The 27,039-nt window shown below is 44.2% G+C and overlaps 1 protein-coding gene across 1 annotated transcript in view; it reads right to left on the bottom strand.

Moving 5' to 3' along the window:
* CRAMP1 (cramped chromatin regulator homolog 1) overlaps positions 1 to 27,039 on the bottom strand; it is a 1,694,263-nt gene that overhangs the window by 368,570 nt on the left and 1,298,654 nt on the right. Inside the window, exon 10 of the mRNA XM_044088908.1 lies at positions 25,309 to 25,534. Coding sequence (XP_043944843.1) covers positions 25,309 to 25,534 — 226 coding nt within the window. The remainder of the gene's footprint in view (positions 1 to 25,308; positions 25,535 to 27,039) is intronic.

Below are 27,039 nucleotides of genomic sequence, written 5' to 3'. Positions count from 1 at the left end.
TAAAATTGGAGAAACCATGCGAAAAATTTCAGGGGTTTCAGGACTTTGTGAGGCTGATCAGAAGGGTGATTCAGAACATCAGGCTGAGGATCCAATACCCACTGTGGGTATACTAGAGGAGGCCAGAGAAAGGGAAACCAAACTTACCAGGGGCAAAGAAGATAACACTGGCTTTGCACCTCTTGGTTTTCTGAAGAAATTTTGTTATGAAAGGAAGGGGGAAGAAAAGGAATAAAAAATGACCCAAGGGACAACTGTGGATAAGACCATCCCTAGGTGCTTGATCCTGTGGAGGGATCAGGACAAAGAAAAGTACAGTTGTGTACACTTACCATAAATGTAGATGTTTGAGTGTATTCATTGTTGCAGTCATTACATTTGGGGTAATCTGCTGGCAGGTTGCCCTCAGTCGGCCTGAATAACAAAGTCTTGGGTCCTGCGTCAGTTACTGTCTCCTCTTCCATGACGTCAGGTCGTCAGGGGTATAAAAAAAGAAGTTATGTTCTTACCATAACGTTCCATGTGGAGTGTTCATCTCGCCTTTGTTCTTACACATGGGTGTCGGAGCCGATCCTTGGCTCCGAGTCGGCCGCTTAGCAAAGCTTTGCATCCAGAAGAAGCTCGAGACCAACCTACCTCCCACAATTCCCTCTGCCTTTACCTCAGATCTAGTTTGCAAAACAACACCAGATCCAGCAACAACAATGTAAACATCCAAGAATATATACATATACACAAGGAGCGTAAGTAACTCAAGCCAGTAGTACAACAGAGAGACCACTAGTGGGAGACAAACAGACCAGACATCTAAACTGGACGTTCTTCCTGACCTGAGGGTGGGGATGTAAGAACAAAGGCGAGATGAACACTCCACATGGAACGTTATGGTAAAAACATAACTTCTTTATGTGAGAGTGTTATACTCGCCGTTTGTTCTTACACATGGGTAGCGTCCCTAGCTCCGTGACCCTGAGAGACTCACGGAAGAACGTTCCTGAGCACAGTGGAACCAAAAGTTGCTCTGTCCCTGGAAATCCTATCCACTTTATAATGAGTGATGAATGTATGTGGTTTAGACCAAGTGGCGGCCGCACAAATAGTGTCCAAAGGCAGGCGAGCCACATGAGCCAAAGATGTAGAAACTGATCTAGTAGAATGTCCTTTTGGTTTGGTGGGCAAACTGTGACTAGAAGCAGCATAAACGAAGGTAATACAATCAGTTAGCCATTTGGAGAGAGTACGCTTAGTGACTGCCATGCCCTTTTTGTTGTCTGCAAAGGCTATAAAGAGTTGGTCTGCTTTCCTATGATCTTTAGTTCTATCTAGGTAGAATCTGAGTTGTCTATGAACATCCAACTTGTGCAACATATATTCCAGCTTATTGGAATGATTTTTGAAAAATGTGGGAAGCTCAGTGGATTGATTAATGTTGTTAACTGAACAAACCTTAGGGAGGAAAGAAGGGTTGGTGCGTAAAGATACCCTGTCCGGGTGAAAAATTAAATATGGCTGTTTAATGGAGAGAGCTTGAAGTTCCGATACTCGTCTGGCTGAAGTGATAGCTACTAGGAAGAGAGTTTTCCAGGACAAGAACTTTAAGGAACAGGAAGAAGCTGGTTCAAAGTGGTAACATTAGTTGGGATAAAAGGAGGTTTAGATTCCAAGGAGCCGTAGGAAACCTAACCGGTGGTCTAAGATGAAAGGAGCCTTTCAAAAAGGCTTTACAAAGCCTATGAGCCATAATGGGCGCTCCATTCTCTCCTACATGAAAGTTAGAAATGGCAGCCAACTGAACCCTCAAGGTGGCAGTAGAGGCTCCTTGGTGAAACAGCATGGATAGGAACTCCAAAACCTTGTTTAGCGGGGCTATTAAGGGATCTAAATGCTGTGCAGTCGCCCAGTAGACAAAACGTTTCCACTTACTGGTGTAAATTTTTGTAGTGGAAGCCTTATGAGAGGCTACTAGAATGTCTTGAACCGCCGAAGAGAGAAGATCAGACCTGGCTAAGAAGGGAAGCGGAGCAGCCAAGCTGCTAACCTGAGGGACAGGAGCGACGGGTGGGGAGCTCCTGATGAATGAGTCAGTAGGTCTGGCACCGGGTCCAGAATCCAGGGCTCCCGAATTTGGTGTGCTTGAAGAAAGGGAAACCAAATCTGACGAGGCCAGAATGGGGCAATGAGAATTACAGTCCTTTCTAGGTCCTTGGCTTTCTGGAGAAATCTCGGTATCAGAGGTATAGGGGGAAAAGCGTACAGGAGACCCGGGGGCCAATCGTGAATCAGAGCGTCCCTGGGGACATCCCCTGGAGGGGGTAACAGGGCAAAGTAGCTTCTGCATTTGGTGTTCATTGGAGACGCAAACAGATCGCAGCAAGGCTGGCCCCACTTGCGGAATATCATTTCCGCTATTGTCTGGTTGAGGGACCACTCGTGAGGTAACAGGATGGCTCTGCTCAACCTGTCTGCTATAACGTTGGATAACCCCGGGATGTGCGTTGCTATCAGAAAGCGACCCGTGGACTCTGCCCATTGCCTCTCTGCACAACTGGTAAGACTTGGTTCCTCCTTGTTTGTTTATGTACCAAACTACGGACATGTTGTCCATTTGAACTGCAAGGGTCCCTAGAGGTAGAAGGGGGGAAAAGTGTTGCAACGCTAGAAACACTGCCCTCATCTCCAGGACATTGATGTGCAGGTTGTACTCTAAATTGGTCCATTCGCCTTGGACTGTCTGTCCCTGAAAGATGCCCCCCCACCCTATCAGGGAAGCGTCCGTGGTCACTGTGGCTGTTGGTGTGGGTAACACAAACGGTCTGCCGCTGATGAGATTGCGATTCTGTAACCACCAAGACAGGTGTGCTTTGCAGGTGTTTGTAATGTGAATTTCTTGTGATAGCGGTAACTGTTGGAACGACCATTGTGCGAACAGCAGCCATTGGAGAACTCTCATGTGTAGTCTTCCCATGGGAACTGCAATGAGGGAAGCTGACACGAGTCCCAAGACTTTCAGAACTAGTTTGGCTGAGGATTTCTTGGACAACAGAAGGAGAGATGTGTTTTTGTAGGGAAGCTATTCTTGCGGAGGGAAGTCTTAGAAGCAAGGAACGGGTATCCAAATCTGCCCCTATAAATGAAATATGCTGTGATGGCTGTAAGGCAGATTTTTCGAAATTTATCGAAATCCCTAGGTGAACACAAAGGCTGAGTGTGTAGTCCCTGGCCTGTATCAGTCGACGCTCGGTGGTGGCAGTAAGGAGCCAGTCGTCCAGATACGGAAACACCCGGAATCCTAGGCGTCTCAAGTGAGATGCTACCACTGCCATGCATTTGGTGAAAACCCTGGGGGCTGAGGTTAGACCAAAGGGCAGGGCCCAAAACGGAAAATGGCTGGCTCCCAGCCGGAAGTGCAGGTGATCTCTGGACGCTCTGGCCATTTTGATGTGGTAGTATGTGTCCTTGAGATCTATTGAGCACATCCAGTCGTCCTTCTGTAAAAACGGAAGGATCGATTGAAGCGTGACCATCCGGAACTTTTCTTTCTTCACATAGGTATTGAGATTGCTGAGGTCCAGAATTGGCCTCCAGTCCCCTGTCTTTTTTGGAACTAAAAAGAACCTTGAGTAAGTTCCGGATCCTCTTTGGTCCGCCGGGACTGGTTAGATGACCCTTTTTTTTAGCAGCTTTGAAATTTCTATAGCTGCAGGTTGTCGCAGATGGGGCGGTACATCTGGGAATCTTTTCTGTGGTAACGGGGGAAACAGAAATGGGATTTTGTAACCTCTGGTAATAATGCTTTTTACCCATTTGTCTGAAGTAAGGCTTTGCCAGGCCTGAGGGTATAAAGCTAAGCGACCCCCGACTGCCTCCAGAGCAGGACAGTCGGGCCTCCTTTCAGGAGTGCTGGAAAGGCTTCCCAGGGATAGTATCCCTGTCGCCTTGGTTCTGCGGACCCCCTCTGCCGCCAGGGCGACGTCTTCCACTTCTGCCCCCCCCCCTCTGCCTCTGGAGGGGGCATCACCCTGTGTGCTTGGGAAAGAACCCTGTGGTTTACGAAACCAAATTTTCCCACCTCGTTGCCCTTTGGGGTACGGTCTGGATGGGGTGGAAAAACGGACTCCGACAGCAGACAGAGTCTTTCCCTCTTGCTCACACCGGGTCAAGGTCTCCTTTACTTTAGGGCCAAAGAGAGTGGCACCATCAAAGGGGGCGTTAGTAAAGGAAGACTTGAAGGCTTCCGCAAAGGAGCACAGGCGCATCCAGGATGGTCTACGAAGAGCAATCGCTGAAGCCACAGCCCTACTCGACCCTTCGGCTGCATACGAGATGAGCCTCATGGACGAGTTTACAATAGATGTAAGGGTATTGAGCTGTGCTGTAACCTTATCCGAGACAGCAGCATCTGTAGTACCCTGGAGGGTATCTCCAAACTCTGACTAGATCCCTCTGTAATCGTGTGAAATGTGTCAAATAGTTCAGCGATCGCATGGAAAAAGTCGCTGAACTGAAAATGCGCTTCCCATATCTGTCCATGGTCCTAGAATCTCTGTTAGGAGGATGGACAGATGAGGAAGATTTGGACATCTCCTTTTCCGTGGCAGCTGCCACCACCATAGCGTCCACTGGAACTCCCTTAGTGAGGTATGCCTTATCCTGAGGGGCCGTTATATATTTATTAGGCTTTCTGGGAACTGGCTCCACTGTGTCAGGTGTCTCACACGCCCTTCGAGCAATTAAATCCATTAACTCGAAGGGCGGAGTGACCCAGGAGGAAGAAGGGCGAGCACCGAATGCCTTCAGCAAAACTGACTCATCCTCAGAAGGGGGTAGGGCTTGCCAATCACCTCTCTGTTTCAGGATCTCCAGGATGTCAGAAAAGGAGACATCCTCCGAGGGTGATTTTGGGGACCCTTCTGACTCATCTAAGTCAGTGTCTGATGTTAAGGACTCTTGTGGAGAATCCAAGTGTCTCCTCTTGCACAATCTTTTCCTCAGGACGTCATCGGGGGGGGGGGGGCATCCGATGAAGCCTCCGAGGAAGAAGGGGCTCCCTCTGGGGGCAGCTGAGACACTGGTGCTCGACGCTTTTGAGTAGTGGTAGGTGCAGAAGAGGATAACGGGCCTTTATGGGAGGGAGAAGTTGCTTCTGCTGAAGCAGTTGTCTGGGAAGACAATACCTTCCTCATAAGGTTGAAGGCCCCTGGACCCCGAGCCGAGGAATCCCCCGGTTCCGAAGAACACGGAGGTATCTCCGACGCGGAAGCCAAGGGCACCGACCCCGAGGACGGAGCCGAGGCGATCCGTGCTGAGGCGCCGAGAGGGAGAGTCGGCACCGAAACATCAGTTCGACTCTCGGTCCCGGAACTAAGGATAGATCGACGGCTCCACGAGTCCGGCAGTGGTTCCGACGGAGTCAAGGTCAATGGTGCCGACCAAGAAAGAGACTGTTCTGGCACCAAGGGCTCCACTATCAGCAGATCAGCGTCTCCCGGCTCCGAGGGCTCAGTAGGCCTCGGAGGAGGACCAGATGGAGACAAGGAAAGGCCTTCGAGTCTCGACACTAACTGAGAGGAGACTGCAATGAGTTTGGACAGGGCCGTGTTCTCCATCAGCTTCTGCACCACACGATCTACGTCGGTGTCGGAAAGAGGCCTGGAAGATCGCGTCGAAGGAATCGAGGACGGTGCCGAACTCAAAAGAGCAGGAGGTGGAAGTTCCGTCACCGGTTCCAAGACCCGAGGCTCGGTGACAGACAATAGCTCAACACTCGGCCCCGAAGTCTGTGGAACCGGTGAACGAACTTTAAAAGAAGAACTTGGAGCCGATGACCTGGGCTCTGAAGTCCTCGACTCCTTCGAGGATTTAGAAGTCTGGTCTGACTTGTCTAAAGCCTCTTGGAAGGCAGGCTTCAAAAGACCTCTGTCCATAAGCTTCCTGCGCCTATCTGTCATGACCCTTCCACTAAAGGAATGACATATGGAACAGTCCTCCTGTAGATGGAGAGGGCCAAGACAGTAGGCACAGGAGCTATGGTTGTTGGTGACAGACATCTTCTGTCCACACTGACATCTTTTAAAACCCGATTTAACCTTCTCTGACATAACAAGTATTGAAGATTGTCAAGAAACACAGTCAAAAAGTGAAAAGTCACAGCAGTAATATCAGGTAGTACCAAGTAATATCAAGTAGTCAAATCCGAGTATTTAGCAGGTGGGGTAGGCCCTAGGTAACCTAAACTAAATATAAATGTATAAATACACTATATATATAGTCGAAGGGAAGACCAGACCATACACACTCACACACACACTAAAGTCTATAATCCTAGGAATTTTCAAGAAAATTCTCTTAGAAAAACTTTAGCTTATCTGTTCCAGTTGGCTCAGAGCTCTTCAGAACGATGCGATCGGTTGCAGCAGCAAACTAGATCTGAGGTAAAGGCAGAGGGAATTGTGGGAGGTAGGTTGGTCTCGAGCTTCTTCTGGATGCAAAGCTTTGCTAAGCGGCCGACTCGGAGCCGAGGATCGGCTCAGACACCCATGTGTAAGAACAAACGGCGAGATTGAACACTCTCACATCATGCAAGCAACGCCATTTTAATCAGATTTCTTGCCCCAGATGTAAGGTGCTCCCCAAATGGGGAGCAAAAGTATATAAATAAACAGTAAATATATATAAATGCACCTTAGAAACATAAAATTTACCTTCAACTAAAAGCAAATACACCACAAAGGCTTTTGAGCATAGTGAAGGAAAGAAAAGTTATAGAATGGGGGATGGCGGGTGGGTAACCCAGACTGCAACAGTGAATACACTAACATCTACATTTATGGTAAGTGTACACAACTGTACTATGTTCTTCGTGTTTCACTGTTGCAGTCATTACATTTGGGTAGAATCCCAAAGCTATGGATGGGAGGATAGAGCTAAACAGCATTAGGAGCAGCTATAAGGCCCTGCAAGACTGCAGTGGCAAAGCCTGCCCTGGATTTAGAGAAGAGAGATAAATGGTAATGCTTTGAGAACGTATGAACAGAGCTCCAAGTAGCAGCTTCTAGAATGTGTCCGGTAGGGACCCCTCTGAGAAAAGCTGCTGAAGTAGAGGCAGCCCTGGTAGAATGGGACCTGATCCCCTTTGGCACAGGTTTACCATGGTGCAATTAGCAGAAATGAATGCAGTGGCTTCTCCATTTAGAAATAGTCTGCTTTGATATAGCCTTCCCCTCTGATCCTGCAGCAAATGCTACCAGTAGTTGCTCAGACTTTCTTAGAGATTTTGTCCTGTTCAAGTAGAATCATAGTTGTCTGTGTACACCCAATGAATGCAGAATCCGCTCCCCCTTGTTCTGCGGATTTGGGAAAAAAGTTGGTAGGTGAATGGTTTGGTTAACAGCCACACTGGATACCACCTTAGGCATAAAGGAAGGATTGGTCCTGAGGGCCACCCTGTCCAGGTAAAATATAATGAAAGGATCCACTGCCATGAGAGCCTGTAGTTCTGAAACCCTTCTAGCTGAAGTGACTGCCAAAAGGAAAGCGGTCTTCCAAGAAAGAGATTTTATATCTGACCCTGTCCAGGTAAAATATAATGAAAGGATCCACTGCCATGAGAGCCTGTAGTTCTGAAACCCTTCTAGCTGAAGTGACTGCCAAAAGGAAAGCGGTCTTCCAAGAAAGAGATTTTATATCCGCAGTAGCTGCTGGTTCTAAAGGAGGTAGGGTGAGTGTTTCCAGCACAAAATTGAGGTCCCATGCGGGAGTTGGCGCTCTCCTAGGAGGCCTTAAATTTTTGGCCGCTTTGAGATACTGTTTTAGCAGTGGATGAGAAAAGAGGGGAGGCTCTGTGTTGTAATGAGCCGAGATGGCAGAGGCATGGATTTTTATTGAAGAAAAAGATAGGCCCTTGTCAAACATCTCAGTTAAGTATTGTAAAACCTGAGGAATATTGGGCTTTGTTGTGTCTATTCCCTGCGCTTGGTTCCAAGCACAGAGTCTCAACCATTTATCAGCACAAGATTTTCTAGTACTAGGCCTTCTGGCTTCAAAAATGGCATCCATCCCAGGTTTACTGAGAGATGTGGTTTGAATAATTAGTTGATTAGCCATGCTGCAAGATTCAGAGTTTGGAGCTGTGTGTGCAGAATTTGATAGTTCTGCTGACACAGTAGGTGATGTGTCTGAGGCAAATACCACAGAGAAAAGTGTGAAATAATACTTAGAAGCGGATACCAGTGTTGGCGAGGCCAGTCCAGAGCAATTAAAATCATTTTTGTTTTTTCCTGTCTGACTTTTAGTAAGACCTTGGAGAGGAGAGGCAGAGGGGGAAAGGCATAGACGGATAGGTTTTTCCAGCTGAAGGAGAGCGCATCCACTTTCCATGCTTTTTTGTTATGAGTTCTCGTGCAGAATTTGTCCAACTGATAATTTTGGGGAGAGGCAAATAGATCTATGTCTGGGCTTCCCCATTTCTGTGTTAACAAGTTGAAGATTTGTGGATCCAGTTTCCATTCGTGCGGGTCCATAAGATTTCTGTTTAGGTCATCTGCCAGAGTATTTTGCTTTCCTGGCAGGAATTGAGCTCGACGATGTATTTGGTAAGTCAAGGCTGTGTTCCACAAGGCCATGGCTAGTCTGCAGAGGGGGTAGGAATGGGTACCCCCCTGCTTATGTACCACATAACTGTGGTGTTGCCCATCTTTATCAGTAGTTGTCCTAGAAGAAGCAAGTCCTCGAAGGCTTTTGGTTTAGGCTCCATTTGCCCTGAAAGCATCTCCCTGCCAGGTGGGCCCCCGAAGCATAGTCTAAGGTGTCTGTAGTTAGGGTTTGGATGGCAGGGAGTAGAGTGAATGACAGTCCCTTGTTTTGGTGACATGTCTCTGCCCACCAAAGAAACTCCTGTTGTAGGCAGGGAATGAGAGGGATCATTGTTTTCAGGCTGTGACAATGTTGACTCCATAAACTTTTCAGGTACTATTGAAGTTTCCTCATATGCAGTCACACATATGGAATTAGTAGAATGCAGGATGCCATGAACCCCAAAGCCTGCAGAATTTGTCTTGCAGATAACTGTTTTTTGTTGCAATTTGTTTAAAGTATGTTGTCAATTGCAGGTGTTTGGCGTGAGGTAAGCCATCTGGTCTGTTGTATTCAAGCTTGCACCCAGGAATGTAATTATTTGAGAGGGTACCAGTTGTGATTTCTTTTCATTTATGGTGTACCCTAGGCATGCTAGGAGCCTTTTTACAAACGCCAGATGTTGAAGAATTGTGTCCTTGTTCTCTGCCTAAATGAGACAATTGTCCAGATATGGATAAATATGAATTTTTCTTTGTCTGCAGAATGCAATTACTGGTGCCAGGCACTTTGTAAAGACCCTGGGCACAGTAGATAAGCCAAAGGGCAGTGCAGAGAATTGGTAATGCAAAAAGCTTGCTTTAAAGCAGAGGTATCTTCTGCAAGATTCCCTTACTGGGATATGCAGGTATGCCTCTTTAAGTCTAGAGTTACTAACCAAGCATTCTTGCCTAGCATAGGCAGTAGCTGTTGTAAAGTCAGCATTTTGAATTTTGGAATGTCCAGGAGCATATGTTCAGAATAGATAAGTCCAGTATTGGACGCCATGAACTGTCTTTTCTGGGTACCAGGAAAAGTCTTGAATAAAATCCTTGTCCTTTTTCCTTTTCTGGTACCGGCTGAATAGCCCCCATATCCATGAGGGACATGACTTGTTTCTGGGTCTCTACCCACTGGTTTTGTGGCAGATCTGGCCATCCGTTTGGAATTGGCAAAGTATTGAAATGAAATCTGTTCCCCTGGGATACTATGTTTAATACCCACTTGTCCTGGGTAATTAACTGCCAGTTTTGAGCATGAAGTGCTAGTTTTCCCCCTAAGGGGGCTGCCAAAAGATAAGTGCTTGGAAATGGTAGAGGAAAGTCATTGAGACTGCTTACTGTAGGGTTGTGCTTTATTACCTCCAGATTTGGAGGTGGAGGCACCCCATTCCTTTGACCTGTAAGATTCCTGTGACTGATATCTGGAGCCTTTTGAGCGCCTGTGTTTGCCCTGAGTGGCTCTGTTGGACACAGGAAAGGACCAATTTTTAGTAGGCCAGTGCCTACTGAACCTGGGTGGCTGCACTTGCAACAAATCTTTTACAGCTTGCATAGATTTAGCTTTGTCTTCCATTTTCTTTAAAACCTCTTTTGCCTTATTACCAAACAGAGGATCATGCTGTAAAGGGGCGTCCAACAATTTAGCATTAATATGATCAGGCAGATTTTGCTCCTTGAGCCAGGCATGAATTCTTATCACAGATCCAGTAACGGCGGCCTTACAAGAGGCCTCCAAGGAATCAAAACCACATTGCAAAGTATGCTTTCCAACCTGTTCTGCTGCATGCAATAAATTCTGTAACTCTATTTTCCACACAATCAGAAACCAACATCATTTTCTGTCTTAGTAAGCCCATAACATGCTCTTGATATTTACGCATATGAAACTGGAAGTTTAAGGCCCTGATTGCCAAGGTTGCAGACGTATACACCTTCTTACCCCATCTATCCAGCGCCCTGGAATCTCTATCAGAAGGGGTAGGATTTTTGGCGGTAGAAGCCTTAATGCCCTTGGGACCCTGAGAAATAGTCTCAGGATCAGCAGCAGGATTTTTGAAAAGAAAATTGTGGGAGTCAGGAACCATGTAATATCTATTTGGCTTACTAGGAGCCTGAGGCAAGGAATCAGGAGCCATGCTTGATTCCGAGAACACATCATCCACGATGTCTAATACAGAAGGTATTGCGCCAAAGGCCTATGCTGAGGTAGAAGGAGGAAATGCTCTTTTTTGATTCAGAAAAGTTGTGACTCTCCCAATGAAAATGTTCCCTTAAAGTATGCAAGGTCTCTCCAAAAGAGTAATCCTCAGGAGGAGATGCAGATGGGATGGATTCCTCTGCATCAGAGTCCTCATAAGGTGGAACAGAAAATTCCTGATCAGAAGAGGAATCAGAAGAAATTGGAAACCTGATCTGAGGATTCATAATCAGTGACTTGCCTAGGCCTCTTAACGGGGGGGTTTGGGAACCCCTGATCAAGGTAATGAAAGCCATTTTGATCATTTGTTTTTTTAGGCATAGGGGCCTGAGCATGTGGCTCAGTTTTTTAGACATATAAGTTATTTTTGACCTTGTTTTTGTTGATGGTGTCTGTTTAATATAAAAATGTTGAAGCCTGAAAACACCCTCAGAAGCCAGTGCCTGATCAGCAGCTCTGGACTGATCCAAGGGAGAGACATCTGCAGGTTCAATACTTTGCGAATCTCATGGCATACCGGACTCCGAAAGGGTCTCGGTAGAGGCCTGCGACTCAAAGGTAGCGGGTATCAGGGGTTGCGAAAGCGCCTCAATGAGTACCGACGAACCAGCGACTGGTTTAGGAGAAGCTTCGTCGTCGGTTTTGGACCTCGACGGTCTGTCTGTCTTTTTCCTTGCATTTTTTGTGAACTCCGGTAGTCGGATTGCTAACAGATGACATTTCAGGGTAGTTAAATCTTGAACCAAAATATTTAGAAGCAAAAATATACCGATGCTTAATAGTGCATTGGTTAAATTTAGCACAAAACTGATAGCAAGGCACGTTGTGGTCAGGGCCTAGGCAGGGAATACAGTACAAATGAAAATCCTTATGAGGTATTTGCTTCCCACAATTAATGCAATTATTAACTTTTACTGACATCGGTAAGGAGCAAGAAAAAGTTTCCCCAACGGAGTACTTAGCTTTAGATTGAAGACTTCGGTTCTGAAACTCGAAAATGAAAATTCCACGAGTCGGCCGACCGGCACTTGCAAACTGCTTCGGGCACCACGCAAAAGACTGTTATTCAGGCCGGAGGGCAACCTGCCAGCAGATTACCCCAAATGTAATGACTGCAACAGTGAAACACGAAGAACATCTGCTGCACTTGTTTAGGTAGGAAACAAAAAGAGTGCAGCACTGCTGGCCCCAGTGATTGAAAATTTGTGTCGCTAGTGTCCGACTGAGGGACCACTTGGACAAAAATTAGACCTGCTTAGCTTGTCTGCCAGCACATTCAAAGTCCCCAGCATGTGCACTGCAATATGAAAGTGATGGCAAGACATCACCCACTATCACACACTCACAGTTTCCTGGCAAAGAGGACACAATGAGGATCCTCCCTGCTTGTTGAGATGCCAGACTACCACCATGTTGTCCGCCCGTATGCAGTCCACACCCTCATGGAGGGGGTCCTGAAAAGCCTGCAATGTTAGCAGGATTCCCATCATCTTCAAGACAGAGATCTGAAGACTGACCTCTATTGCTATCCAAGATCGACACCAGGGAACTATCACATTGAAAATACTCCCCTAACAGTTGACCCAGTTGTTTGGGATTTGGGAACTTGTGTGTACAGGGACCTAACTTTTGACCAACATGTGTCTATTAGTGTTAAGAAAATGTTTCTATACTGAACAGCTTATAAACAAAGGGACGCCATCTAGATCTAGGAATGTCATTCCCTCCTTTACTCAGCCCTCAATAGGCCAAACAATGAACATAATGCCCTATTGGGCATGTTTCTGTCCAGACACATGCAATAATTGAAATGCCCAAAGAGATAACTAACTAAAATGATACAAGGCCTAAACAACATGTCCTACATGGACTGAATCAAAGCTCGGTCACTATACTTGGTATCCTACAGACTGCTAAAAGGTGATCTTTGTTTGGCATACAAGGCATCCTCCACCCTATTACGGATGGATTTATTGCACATCAGCAAGTCAAACTGTATTAGAAATATTCGGTCTAAGTATTTAGACCTCATCTGCAGTATCAAGTTTCGAGGGACAGGTATATTTGACAGAGGATTAATGCTGATGTGGAACAGAATCCCCGTCCACATAAAACAAAGTTCACTCCTGTTTATTTTCAAGCACAACTCAGTTCTACTGTGATGGAAAACAGAAAATTTACCCCAGGACTCCCTCCTGCACTACTAATGGGCAGAGGCAGCCTCTAAATGCTTTATTCCATGCACGGGTCTCCTCAAATTATGTATGGTATGATCAGAGTTATTCTCATTAGAGGTAACATATAACTACTGACAATGGGATGGGTAAGGCCAGTCTATAACTAAATGGGGCAAGTTATTTCAAGCACAAAAGGGAAATTGGCTAGGTTTAAAATGGCCCACAAGGCAGCTGGCTTAATGCCTACCTATGAGACTGTCGGAGCCTTGAACAGTGCACCCTCTAAATGTCCCTCCCACCAGAGAAGGGAAGCATAGTACAGTTGTGCACACTTACCATAAATGTAGATGTTCGAATGTATTCACTGTTGCAGTCATCATATCTGGGTTATCTGCTTACAGCAGCCCTCAGTCGGCCTGATTATCAAAGTCTTGGGTCCTGTGTCGGTTGCTGTCTCATCTTCCGTGACGTCAGGTAGTCAGGGGTATAAAGCATGCAGCCGACGCCATTACATCAGTTGTTCTTGCCCCAGATGTCAGGTGCCCAAGCAATTAAATACACATATATATATATATATATATATCTATGGGTCTATATGACTTGGTCGACAGTTCATATGATCGACTGTTTATTTGGTCGACAGTTCATTTGATCGACAAGCATTTTAGGTGGGGGGCTGTGCCCCCCACACCCCCCCTAACTATATATATCAACTCCAGGGTCACACAACATTGGGGAACGGGGCAAATGCTTGTCGATCAAATGAACTGTCGACCAAGTCATATAGACCCATATATATATATATATATATATATATATATATATATATATATATATATATATATATATACATATATATATATATATATATATATATATGTACACACATACATACATATATATATATATATATATATATATATATATATATATGTATACACATACATACATATATATATATATATATATATATATATAATATATATATAATACATGTTCCAAGTGCTACATGTTGAGGAATTAGGCATCAGAGGGGGCGATATTGTAAATTCCACTGAGGAGGCTGAAACTAGGTGGATACTTCGTCTTGCTGCACATAGGGGCGTTGGCCTTAATGATAGTGTTCCGATCAAACCCATCTTGAAAGCTAGACCTTTGAGGTAAATTATATTATTTATTTTAAATAATATATTTGGTTTTAGATCATACAATGTCCTATAGTTCATTGTATTTATGAACATTGTTCTACAATGGTATTTGGCGTTCAGTAGGCATTGCATTTTAATTGTTTACAAATGCTTCCATATGTTTTTAAGTATTTGTGACGTATGAATCAGGAAGTGATGTATTTTTATTTAAACGGTGATTTACATGTATTTTTGTCTATAACGTCTGAAGAAGCGGTTGTATCCGCGAAAGCGCTCACGTTTCTACAATTAAAAGTTTTTATGAAAGTTTCTATACTTGGTTTACATTATATTGCTGCTTTTGGTTTCATCAGTGTTTATACTTGGTTTAAACCGCAGCATTTGGTTTCGATATTGCCGATTATCTGTGAAGGAGATCTAGTGGAGATGGCGTACTTATACGGCAGCTGGGGTCTTGGTCTGTGACATTACTATTTTTACCAGTTGCTTGGGTTGGTTTTGTGCTTCTCATCATATATATATATATATATATATATATATATATATATATATATATATATGTACATACATACATATATATATATATATATATATATATATATATATATATGTACACACATACATATATATATATATATATATATATATACACACACACACACACACAAGGATATAACTCAAGCAAAAAAGCAAATACACAAAAAAGCTTTTAAGCATAGTAAAGGAGCGTAGAGGTATAGACAAAAGAAGTCAGGGGGCTGGAGGGAGGGTAACCAGGACTGCAACAGTGAATACACTCTAACATCCACATTTATGGCAAGTGTACACAACTGTACTATGTTCTTCGTGTTTCACTGTTGCAGTTATCACATTTGGGTAGATTCCCAAAGCTAAGGAAGGGAGGAGGAATTTAGATAGAATTAGGACCAGCTATAAGGCCCTGCAAGACTGCAGTGGCAAAGCCAGCTCTGGATTTAGAGAAAATTGGCAAATGGTAATGCTTGGTGAAGGTATGTACAGAACTCCAGGTAGCAGCTTCTAGGATGTCTCTGGTAGGGATACACCTGAGAAAGGCTATAGAGGTAGATGCAGCCATGGTTGAATTGGGTCTAATCCCCTTGTGGGATAGATTTTCCATGATACTTATAGCAGAAATGAATGCAATGGCCTATCCATTTAGAAATGGTTTGCTTTGAAATAGCCCTCCTCTCTGCCCCTGCAGCAAATGCCACCAGCAGTTGTTCAGATTTCCTTTTTGGTTTAGTCCTGTCCAAGTAAAATCTAAGTTGGCTGTGCACATCTAAGGAGTGCAGTATCAGTTTCCCTTTGTTCTGTGGATTACAAAAGAAGGTTTGCAAATGAATGGATTGATTAAGAGCCACACTGTTTACTACCTTGGGCATGAAGGAGGGACTGGTCCTGAGGGACACCATGTCCGCATGAAAGATGATGAAAGGCTCCACTGCCATAAGGGTCTGTAATTCAGATACCCTTCTTGCTGAAGTGATTGCTAAAAGGAAAGCTGTTTTCCAAGAAAGGAATTTTAACTCTGCACATGCAGCTGGCTCAAAAGAAGGCAGAAAGAGTTTTTCCAATACAAAGTTAAGGTCCCAGGCTAGAGTTGGGGCTCTTCTGGGAGGTCTTAAGTTTTTGGCCCCTCTGAGAAACCGCTTAAGCAGTGGGTGAGAAAAGAGGGGTGGTTCTGTGTTGTAATGAGCTGAAATGGCTGAGGCGTGAATTCTTATGGAGGAAAAGGAAAGGCCCTTGTGAAGCATCTCAGTTAAGTATTGAAAAATCTGAGGTAAATTGGGTACTGCTGTGGCCATCCATTGAGTTTGGTTCCAGGCACAGAATCTTTTCCATTTTTCAGCATAAGATTTTCTAGTACTAGGCCTCCTTGCCTCCAAAATGACATCCAACACTTGTTTACTGAGGGATGGTAACGGAGACATTAGGTAATCAGCCAGGCTGCCAGGTTCAGGGTTTGAAGCTGGGGCTGCAGAATCTGGCTCTCCTGCTGTGAAAGCAAGACAGGGGTCTGAGGCAGGTGCCATGAGGCTAGCTGTGACACACTGCGCAAGAGGGGGTACCAGTGTTGGCATGGTCAGTCTGGTGTAATCAGTATCATCCTTGGTTTGTCCTGTTTGATCTTTAGTAGTACTTTGGAAAGGAGAGGCATAAACTGATAGATTTCTCCAGCTGAAGGACAGAGCATCCACCTTCCAAGCTTGTTTGTGGGGAGTCCTTGTGCAGAATTTGTCCAATTGGTAGTTCGGGGGGAGGCAAACAGGTCTATATCTGGGCTCCCCCATTTGTTTATCAACATGTTGAAAGTCTTTGGTTCCAGCTTCCACTCGTGTGGGTCCATGAGATTTCTGTTTAGTCTGCCAGTGTATTTAGTTTTCCTGGCAGGAATTGAGCCTGTAGATGTACTTGGTAGCTCAAGGCTGTGTTCCACAGAGCCATGGCCAGTCTGCAGAGGGGGTAGGCATGGGTAACCTCCTGCTTGTTTATGTACCACATAACAGTGGTTGTCCATCTTTACCATTAATTGTCCTGGAAGAATGTGGTCCTTGAAGGCTGTCAGAGCATTCTGTACAGCAAACATTTCTATTTGATTGATATGCAGGTGCATTTGACTTATGTTCCATTTGCCCTGAATGCACTTCCCTGCCAGGTGAGGCCCCCAAGCATAGTCTGATGCGTCTGTTGCTAGAGTCTGGGCAACAGGGGGTAGAGTGAATGGTAGTCCCTTGTTTTGGTGGCAGGCCTCTGCCCACCAAAGGAATTCTAACCGTAGGCAAGGTATGATAGAAATTATTACTCCTAGATCCTGAGAATGTTGTCGCCATAGGCTTTTTAGATACCACTATAGTTTCCTCATATGCAGTCTTGCATATGGAATTAGTAGAATGCACGAGGCCATGAACCCCAAGGCTTGCAGTATTTGCTTTGCAGATAGGGTTTTTGTGGCCACTAGTTTGAAGTAAGTTGTCAAATGAATTTGTTTCTCTGGCGTGAGAAAAGCAATCTGGGAAGTTGTGTTCAAGCTTGCTCCGAGCAATATAATTTGTTGACGGGGTACCCGCTTGTCAATTATTTTTGTTTATAGTGCACCCCAGACAAGTTAGCACCTTTTGTACAAATGCCAGATGATTCAAAAGTATGCCCTGACTTTCTGCCTGAATTAGACAATCGTCCAGGTATGGGTATATTTGAATATTTCTTTGCCTGCAAAATGCAATGACTGGAGCTAGACACTTTGTGAATACCCTGGGCGCAGAAAATAAGCCAAAGGGCAGTGAAGAGAACTGATAGTGCATGTAGCCTGCATTGCAGTGTAGGTATCTTCTGCAAAATTCCCTGATTAGGATGTGCAGGTATGCTTCTTTTAAATCTAGTGTTGCCAACCAGGCATCTTTGCCTAGCATAGGAAGCAACTGGTGAAGAGTCAGCATCTTGAATTTTGGAATCTCCAAAAAGGTGTTTAGAGTAGACAGGTCCAGGATAGGACGATATGAATTGTCTTTTCTGAGTACCAGGAAAAGTCTCGAGTAGAAACCTTGTCCCTTTTCCTCTTTTGGTACAGTCTGAATAGCCTTTAATTTTAAGGGAGAGAATACTTGCTTTTGAGCCTCTGCCCACTGATTTGGCGGTAGATCTGGCCAACCATTTGAGGCTGGTAACATGTGGAAGTGAAATCTATATCCTTGGGAAACTATGTTCAAAACCCATTTGTCCTGGTTAACGAGTTCCCAGTTTTTTGCTTGCAGAGCAATCTTTCCCCCTAAAGGAGCAGTCAGTTGAGAAGTGCTTGGAAGTTTTAAAGTTAGGTCATTGAGACAGCTTACCATAAGGGGGAGTCTTACTACTCCCTGATTTGGAAGTGGGAGCCCCCCACGGCTTAGTCCAGTGAGTACCTTGGGACTGAAGCCTGGTTGTTCTGCTGGTTCTGGGTTTGAACTGTGAAGGCCTGGAAGAGGCAAGAAAGGACCAATTTTTTTGAGGACCAATGCCTACTAAATCTTGCAGGCTGCACTTGTAAAAAATCTAACAGTTTGCATAGATTTAGCTTTTTCCTCCATCTTTTTAAGAACAACTTCTGCTTTGTTGCCAAACAGGGAGTCCTGATTTAAGGGAGCATCCAGCAATTTAGTTTTAACATTATCTGGCAAAGATTGCTCCTTAAGCCAAGCATGCCTCCTAAGTAGACCCGGTGACAGCAGCCCTGCAAGATGCCTCTAATGAATCAAAACCACACTGCAAATATGTTTTCCAACCTGTTCAGCAGAATGCATTAAATCCTGTAAATCTTTACTTTTAGCACAATCAGAAATCGGGTTCCTATTACGAGAACAAAGATTTCTTTAGGTGAATACGAAGATGTTGACTTGTATTGAGCGAAGTACGTAAACCACGAAAATTCAAAACAGCAAAGTTCGAGATGTCGATTTGTTTTGGTTGGCCCATCTGCGGTATAGCTTCGTAAGGTAAGTGTGTGACAGATAGGAATTTAGTGTTTGGATTTGGGTTAAGGTAAGTGCATAGATAGGTAATGTATGTAAGAGTTAGTGTAGTGTTAGAAGTAGGTGTTTTTTAAATGTATGTTTTATTTATTTTGTTTGGATGTATGTGTGTAGGGGAAGTGTGCGGTAGTTACGGACCTTAGGGTTAGGGAGGGGTTAAGGATAGTGCATAGTTAGGTAGGTAGTACGTAGCGGGTGGTGGGGTTGGCTATTACAGGTCAATAATTTTTTTTCCACGATTTAGTGCATTCGGAATTTTCGCGGTAAATGGGTCAACGTTTAGGTATTTGCACTTAGGGATTTTCGCTTTCGTAATATAGACCCTCAGGAATCAACATCATTTTCTGTTTAAGCAATCCAATAATGTGCTGCTGATACGTTAACATATGAAACTGGCAATTTAAGGCCCTGATGGCCAAGGTTGCACAGGTGTACACTTGCTTATCTATCCAGGGCTCTGGAATCTCTATCAAAGGGGGTAGGATTTTTGGCAGTAGCTACCTTAATGCCCTTGGGTCCTTGTGAAATGGTCGCAGGATCCGCAGTAGGATTTTTAAAAGGGAACTTGTGAGAATCAGGAACCCTGTAATATATCAGGTTTTCTGGGAGCAGGAGGTAGAGAGTCAGGGGCCAAGCTAACTCCGAAAAGGCATCATCAACAATATCCAGCACAGGAGGGATAGCTAAAGGCCTGTGTTGGGGCAGGAATAAGAAATCCCTAAGCCTCTTTTTAGAATCAGAGTAATCCTGGCTTTCCCAATGAAAATGCTCCCTAAGAATATGCAATGTTTCACCAAAAGAAAAATCCTCTGGGGGAGAAGCAGAGGGAATAGAGTCCTCTGCATCAGAATCCTCATAGGTGGATAAAGGAAAATCTTGGTCATCAGAGACGACAGAAATTTCAGAATCCTGGTCAGAAGTATCATAAGCAAATTCAGTCCTAGGTCTCTCAGAGGAGGAAGGCTGGCTTCCCCTGATTAAAGTAATAAGGTCTTCAGCCATTCTTATCATTCGTTTTTTAGGCACAGAGGCCTGACCATGCGGTTTGGGGGGGGTCTTTATACCCTTGACTGATGTCACGGAAGATGAGACAGCAACCAACGCAGGACCCAAGACTTTGATAATCAGGCAGAGTGAGGGCTACTACAATCAGATAACCGAAATGTGATGACTGCAATAGTGAAACAAGAGGAATATCCATGGCTACTGAGGCTATGGTAGTGGTGGGGAGAATGGTTGACCCTATGACACTATGGGGAAGGTAAACCACCAACAGATGTGTTTTCTGCATATTGGAGTGAAGCATATTGATTTATTCATGGGTAAAGATATCAAGGACCACTGAACAGGAGAGTACATTGCAAGACTCTCATGTAGTACCCTTGCCTGAGGAAGCAGAGTGATTGAAGCAGCTATCAAACCCAAAAGTCTGAGAATTAATCTAGCTGGGGGGGGGGGGGGGGGGGTTGAAGAACCTGTGAAGCTACATGATGCAGGAACAATACTCTGGATTGCGGAAGTTTGGCTGAGAATTTCTATAGAGATGGCATCCAATAAACTCTAGTTTTTGCACTGGTGTTAGCTATCTTCTGGCAAGGTTGACTGTAATTCCCAACTGCTGGCAAGGGAGCAAGAGGTCCCTTCACTGGACTTGTATTTGCTTGGTTGGTTCTGTAAGGAGCCAATTATCTAAATGGAACCCCTGCAGTCTGAGATGTGCTTTTTCCACTGCCATGCATATGGTGAACACCAGGGGGGCTATGATGAGACCAAAGGGCAGTGCCCTGAGCTGAAAGTGAGTGGCTTCCAGCCAGAAACAGTCAAATCTCCTGGACTACTTTGCTATGTTACGATAGTATGCATCCTGGAGATCTAAAGAACACATCCAGTCATCCTTCACCAGAGGTAGGCTGGACTGAATCAATACTTTCTGGAATTTTACCCATTTCACAAACTGAGGTGGCTATGTCCAAGACTGGACTTGGTTCCCTTGTTTTCTTCAGAATTAAAAAGGACCTGTAACAAACTCCAGATCCTGAATGGACTGGGGGGGGGGGGGCATGGACCTCACTGGATGACTCTCTTCTAGCAGATTTCTAACTTCTGCTGCTGTGGATTCTGACTGGGTGGTAAAGTGGGAATTCTTTTCTGTTCCTCTGGAGGGGAAACAAAGGGAGAAGTGTAGCCACTGGTGATTATCCTTTGTACCCATGAATGATGCATTAAGCATCAACCCCTGAACTGCCTACAGAGTGCGGCAGTTAGGAAACCATTCAGGAGGACTAGTAGGGTTTCTCAATGAAAGGACCACAAAACCTCTGATTCTCAGTCCACCATTGTCTCTGGGGCAACATCCATCAAAAGTACTCCCCATCTCTGTTGGGGGGGGGGGGGGGCACATTCACATGCATCTTGACTAAATCCTTGAAAGCAGGATCCGAGAATGTCAGCACCAAAGTGTCCATGATATACAGTCTTAGGAACTGAAGAGCTAGTCGGTTCCGATAGTAAAGTCTTGCTGTCGGTTCCGAGGAAACGGTCAGAACTGAAGGATGTGACTTTTTCCCTGTCAGTTCCGAAGGAGACAATGGAATTGAAGGTTTTTGTTTCTTTGATCTCAGAGTCGATGGAGATGTTGGCACCGACAACCTTCTTTTCTTCTTCTCAGAAACTTTAGAAGACGAAGAAGATAGACTAGAAAAGCCAGATTTGTCATTAGCGCAAGTGGCTCCAGATAACGCCTCGCTGAAGGTAAGACAGAAGCAGGCCTTTCAAAATAAGCTTATTTTTCTGCTCGACAAGAGCCCTATGACTGAAAGATTGACAGATCGAGCAGTCCTCCTAAAGATGGAGGGGGCCCAAGCAGCAAATGCACAAAGAATGAGCGTCAGAAAAGGGTATTTTATGGCTACATTTCTGACAATGTTGAAGTCCAACAGGAGCCTTTTCTTTTTCTGCCATATCTCCACACACACACATGCATACTAATACATAAAAACTGAGGAAAGTACAGAAAAGCTTTTTTTTATATACATAACAGAAAAATAGAAATGTAGTAATACAGTGAAGTTGTATCAAAAGATAAGACAACTACACGAATTGTAGAAGAAAAATATCAACAATGATATTCAGAATACACCAAAGTGCACAGAAAGGGAAAGAGGAAAGTAAAGACCAGAGTACTAATGTACTAGAAAGGTAGAACAGGTAAGGGATTTACAAGATTAAACGAAAAATAGAGTATGTATAGAAATTAAGAGTTAGAGTTGAAAATATATATTAAAGAAATGACTTACCTGCTCGAGAGCAATTTGCACCACGTCTGACACGAAAAGCATCAAACGAGATCTGAGGTAACTGGGTTAGGTGGATACTCAAAAGTTTTTTTTGTTACCCTGAGCCATGATAGTGGTAGAGTTCGTTCTGAGGATTGGAAGCGAACCCACAGACTGAGGCTAGAATGAAAACTGACATCATCAGATTGGTTGTTAAATGAGGGCAAAAGGGCAGTTTATGCAAATAAAGAAAAATATCTCTATCAACCTAATACATCATTATCCTCCTAAAAATGGAGAACATAGATATCTGTGCAGTAACTGAGACCTGGTTCAAGGCTCCACAGAGAGCACCCCTGCAATACCAGGCTACAACACTTACCACACTTTTCGGCCACCAAACCAGGACCGAAACACTAAAGGTGGAGGAGTGTCAATATTCATCAAGGATATTCACACCACCAGGCTAGTTGGCCAACACAATGTGTCTGAAATTCTCCAAGTGCAACTAACACTAGGTAAGACTGCAATCCAAATTGTAGCTTGCTACAGATCCCCCACCATACCCCAAGATTCTCACTACACCTTTCTAAACATACTGGAAAATATTAAGATAGAACCAAATACCCTAATACTGGGTGATTCTAACTACCCTGCCATTAACTGGGAAAACTACTCATGTCCCAACACCTTTGCGCAACGGTTCTTGGAATTCATAAATTCCAATGCCCTGGATCAACTAATCCATAGTCCCACCAGGGGCTCCAATATCCTAGACCTGGTCATTACCAACATGGGAAATCAATGCTCCATACCTATGGTCACCCCCTCGTTAGTCAGGTCTGACCATAAGCTAATCACCCTTAACATCCACATTACACCCCCACCCCCCCAGTAAAGAAACCACCATAAAAAACTTCTCCAAAGCCAACTTCATGCTACTCAAGTCAGAAGTGACAAACTTCATAACACCCATGCAGACGGGAACTGAAAGTTCAACTGCTGAATCCTACACTAAGGCACTGTACGAGCACATCCACTCATGCATGAATCGTGCCATCCCAAATAGAACCAAAATGCTCTCATCCAAAAAAAGGAAGCCAATCTGGTGGTCCCCTGCCATAGACAAACTTTACAACAAAAGGAAGAAACTTTTGCAGAAAAGAGGAAAATCCCAGGATGCAAAAAACTCCCTTACTAGCCTCAGTAAGAAACTGAGATGCCTCATAAAATCCTCCAAAGTTAGTTACGAAAATAAAATTGCCAAAGATTCCAAAGACAACCACAAAGCATACTATAACTATGTCAAGAATCTAAATGGCAATGCTCAGGTCTGCTCTGAGCTAAAACAGAATGGCATTAAATATACTGATCCAAAGGATATTGCCAATATCCTGGCAGATCGATTCAGTGCCAACTTCACCCCCTCTCACCCCCTAAATGGCCCATCTCAATACCGGAAGATTGCCAAATTCCAGTAATAACGACCACACAGGTACAAAACGCACTCTCTAAAGCCAAGAATACAGCATCCATGGGACCAGATGACATCCCAGGCTGTGTACTACATGAACTACAATATGAACTGGCACCTCACCTAAGTGTCATGTTTAATCATAGCCTCACCTCAGGTTTCGTGCCCACTGAGTGGTGCAGAGCTACAGTTATCCCAATCCACAAGGGGGGATCCACCTTGGATCCCAGAAACTACCATCCCATCAGTCTGACAAGCCTTATCTGCAAGGCCATGGAGCGTATTATCATGGAACTTATAAACAAAGACATTGGCAACCTTCAAACACTGGACCCCACCCAGTTTGGGTTTGTGAAGGGCTGATCTTGTCTCCTGAACCTGATTGACTTCTTTGAATCAGTCTCCAGAGCCATGGACAAGGGTAAGGTGGTCCACACAGCCTATCTAGACCTTGCCAAGGCCTTTGACACCATCCCTCACTCTGGAATCATAGATAAACTTACTAAGTTGGGCATTAATCCCTATGTCACCCAATGGGTTGCTAAATGGCTTACTGACAGAACCCACACTGTAAAAGTAGCCGACTCCAAATCCAGCTCCAGACAAGTGACAAGTGGAGTACCTCAGGGTTCAGTCCTGGGGCGCTCTTGTTTGGCATCTACTTCTCTGAAGTACAGGTCAACACTAAGGGACTCTGGCTAACAAAGTTTGCAGATGACTGCAAACTGGGAGCCATTATTGAATCCCCAAATGATGTGGATACTCTACAAAAGGGCCTTACAGAAACATATGCTTGGTGCCAGAGCCATGGGCTCAAGCTCAATGCCAAGAAATGTATTGTGATCCCTTTGGGAAAAACATGTATCCATGAATTACCATATAGGTGGCAGTACACTAAACACAGAAAGTGTGATAAGAGACTTAGGGACACAGGTGGACAGTGGTCTCACCTTCGATAACCACATCGCCACAACAGTCAGGAAATCCTTCTATGTGGCACACCTCATCACGAAGGGCTTTTCATCCGGAAAGAAGGAGGTCATTGTCCCACTGTACTCATCCTTCATTAGACCCATTATAGAATACAACGCCCCATTTGGTATGTACCTCTCAAGACATCTGCAACAACTGGAAAGGCCTCAGAAATACCTCACTAAAAGAATCACAGGCCTAAAGCAGATGCCCTACACTGACCGCCTTAAAAAACTCCAGCTATACTCTGTCGCATATCGTCTACTCAGAGGCGATCTCTGCTTAACATACAAGGCCATGTCAAACCCAGAGCTGTTGGACATGCTACACTTAAAGAAATCCCAATCCCTCAGAGCTACACACTCCAGGGATCTAACCCTTGTCATCACAATAAACAAAACATGCTGGAGGGATAGGTTCCTGACCCAGAGACTCCCCAGACTCTGGAATAGATTGCCCATACATGTCAAGCAGAGTGCCTCTTTGGACCTCTTCAAGAGGAACCTTGACAACTGGATGGGAGAAAGGAAATTCACCCCAGGGATCATGTCAGTCACCCTGCTAGACAGGGGTCCAGGAAAGTAAATAATGTGGGAAGAAATAGCCAGGGAATTGTTATGGCTAGGCTTGTATAGGCCCTAGGGCTGATAGCCTAGTACCAACCTATGTGCCAGTATGCCACTATACAATAGATTGTACATGTGCATGGGTGTAGTGCACAAACACACAGATGCACAAATGCCCACCTCTATAGACACACACAAAATCATTACACACATGCCCTCACATTTTATTTATACACACAATGCCCATGAAGACACAGCACTGACACACATGCATTTAACATACTACTAACACATACACAATGTAAAATTAACACTGATAAATCTATTTTTAACGTAGTAATTAAAACACTTAAATGCTTACCATACTGAGCTGAACTGATTGCAATTTCGATAATGGAGTCGCTGATCTCAGTTACTGGTGCTCCCTGAGAAAGAACATCCTCAGGTGGACCAGGCAAAGAAAGATCCAGCAGTGCAGCAACAACTGGAGGAGACAACCCCATGCTTGTGCCTTCAGATGAAGAGGACAAGCCATTCTCAAGACAGGACTTGGACGGTTCAGGCAAAGGAAGCACTGGAGTATCCTGCTGTGGAAAAACAATGAACTGTAATGGAAAGTACAATAAAATTCATAATGTTTTACGAACAACCTCTATATTTAATTCCTACAGTCCAAGTGAAAAACTATAGCTATATGAAATACTCATTGAATTTATTTCAACTGGGTGGGTGAGCTTGTCTGCTGACCTTTTTCAGTCATGATGCAGGAAGAAATAGACAAATGAACAAAGATAATTAGAAATAAAACATCTCTATATTGTACAGATATACACAACAGTATTAAATACAGTTAACTAACAGGAATAACTCAGACTACCAAAATTATAAGACAGCACTGAAGCAGGTACTAAATAGTTTTTGCATTATAACAGCAAGGACTGAACTTCTCAAAACTGCACAATAGAAAGAAGTCAATCTCTGCATGCTAGCTTGATTAGCCAGTGTCCCAAAAGCAACTGCACTCAACTTAATTTTGCAGGTTGGCTTTTACATCCTTCTTGAATCCAGTAAGGTCTCCACTTGACAGCAACTACCATTGAGAAAGTTATTTCACCTATTGTAAGTTTTGAAGGAAGGACTCATTCAGGTGACTGCAGGCATTTCCCAGAGAGAGGGGAGAGGTCATCTTTGGTCCTGCCAAGCTTGTTTGCAATAAGGTTTTGCTCTGAAATTAATATATGAAGTCTGAAGAGTTAAGACAGAGTAGAACTGTCATCGCCCAGGCCATCATAGCCAATCTGCAAAGGGGGTAGGATCTGGTATCTCCCTTCTTTATGCAACACATCACAGTTGTATTGTCTGTGTACACTAGCAGAGGACCTAGGGACCAGAGATGATTCAATGCCTTCAAAGCACTTACAATAGCCAACGTTTTCCCTTCAGTCTGTCAAAAAGATCCTACACAGCAACAAACATTTAAAAAGTGAATAGCTGATGTCATCTATTTAAATGTTTGTTGTTGCTTTTGTGAGTTATATGGTTTGAAAAAGCCACTTTTAGTGGTGAAAGCGCTTACCTACTCACATCTGTTTATTAAAGTTTTTAAGGTTGCCATGCATCTGACTGTCGTTCGTTTGGTTGTTGCTACACTTATATTGTACATCTTTGGCAGTCAGTTTACTCGCTGGGTGATTTTTTTTTTTTTTTTTTATCTTTTTTATGATACTACACAGCTTGCACTTTTATACCTTTTGAAACCATTCCCCATGTTAGGATCTGAAGTGTCTACTGTGACTGATTGCAATGGGTAGGTAGGAAGACGTGGTTTTGCAGGCTATCTGATCTACCCACCACCTAATCTTCCTCATCCCAAATCCAAAAACTGGAATCTGAAAAGTCAGAGGGTGTAGATGCAGAGTCCAGACTGATTTGAGGCACCACTGCATTTTCCTCAAGTACAGTTTGACAAAGGGTAGCATGACAATCACTGATGCTATGTATCCTGAGAATCACCTCCCTTGCACATGCTTGGTTTAGGCTACAGAAACTCAGAACTGTTGGAACATTTCTACTTTGTCTGGAGAGAGGGGGA

Source organism: Protopterus annectens, chromosome 12.part0 (genome assembly GCF_019279795.1).
Source record: "Protopterus annectens isolate FY-2018-M chromosome 12.part0, PAN1.0, whole genome shotgun sequence".
Taxonomy (NCBI): Eukaryota; Metazoa; Chordata; order Ceratodontiformes; family Protopteridae; genus Protopterus; species Protopterus annectens.
Note: the sequence above shows the minus strand (reverse complement) of the source record. Positions and strands in the feature narration are given on the sequence as shown.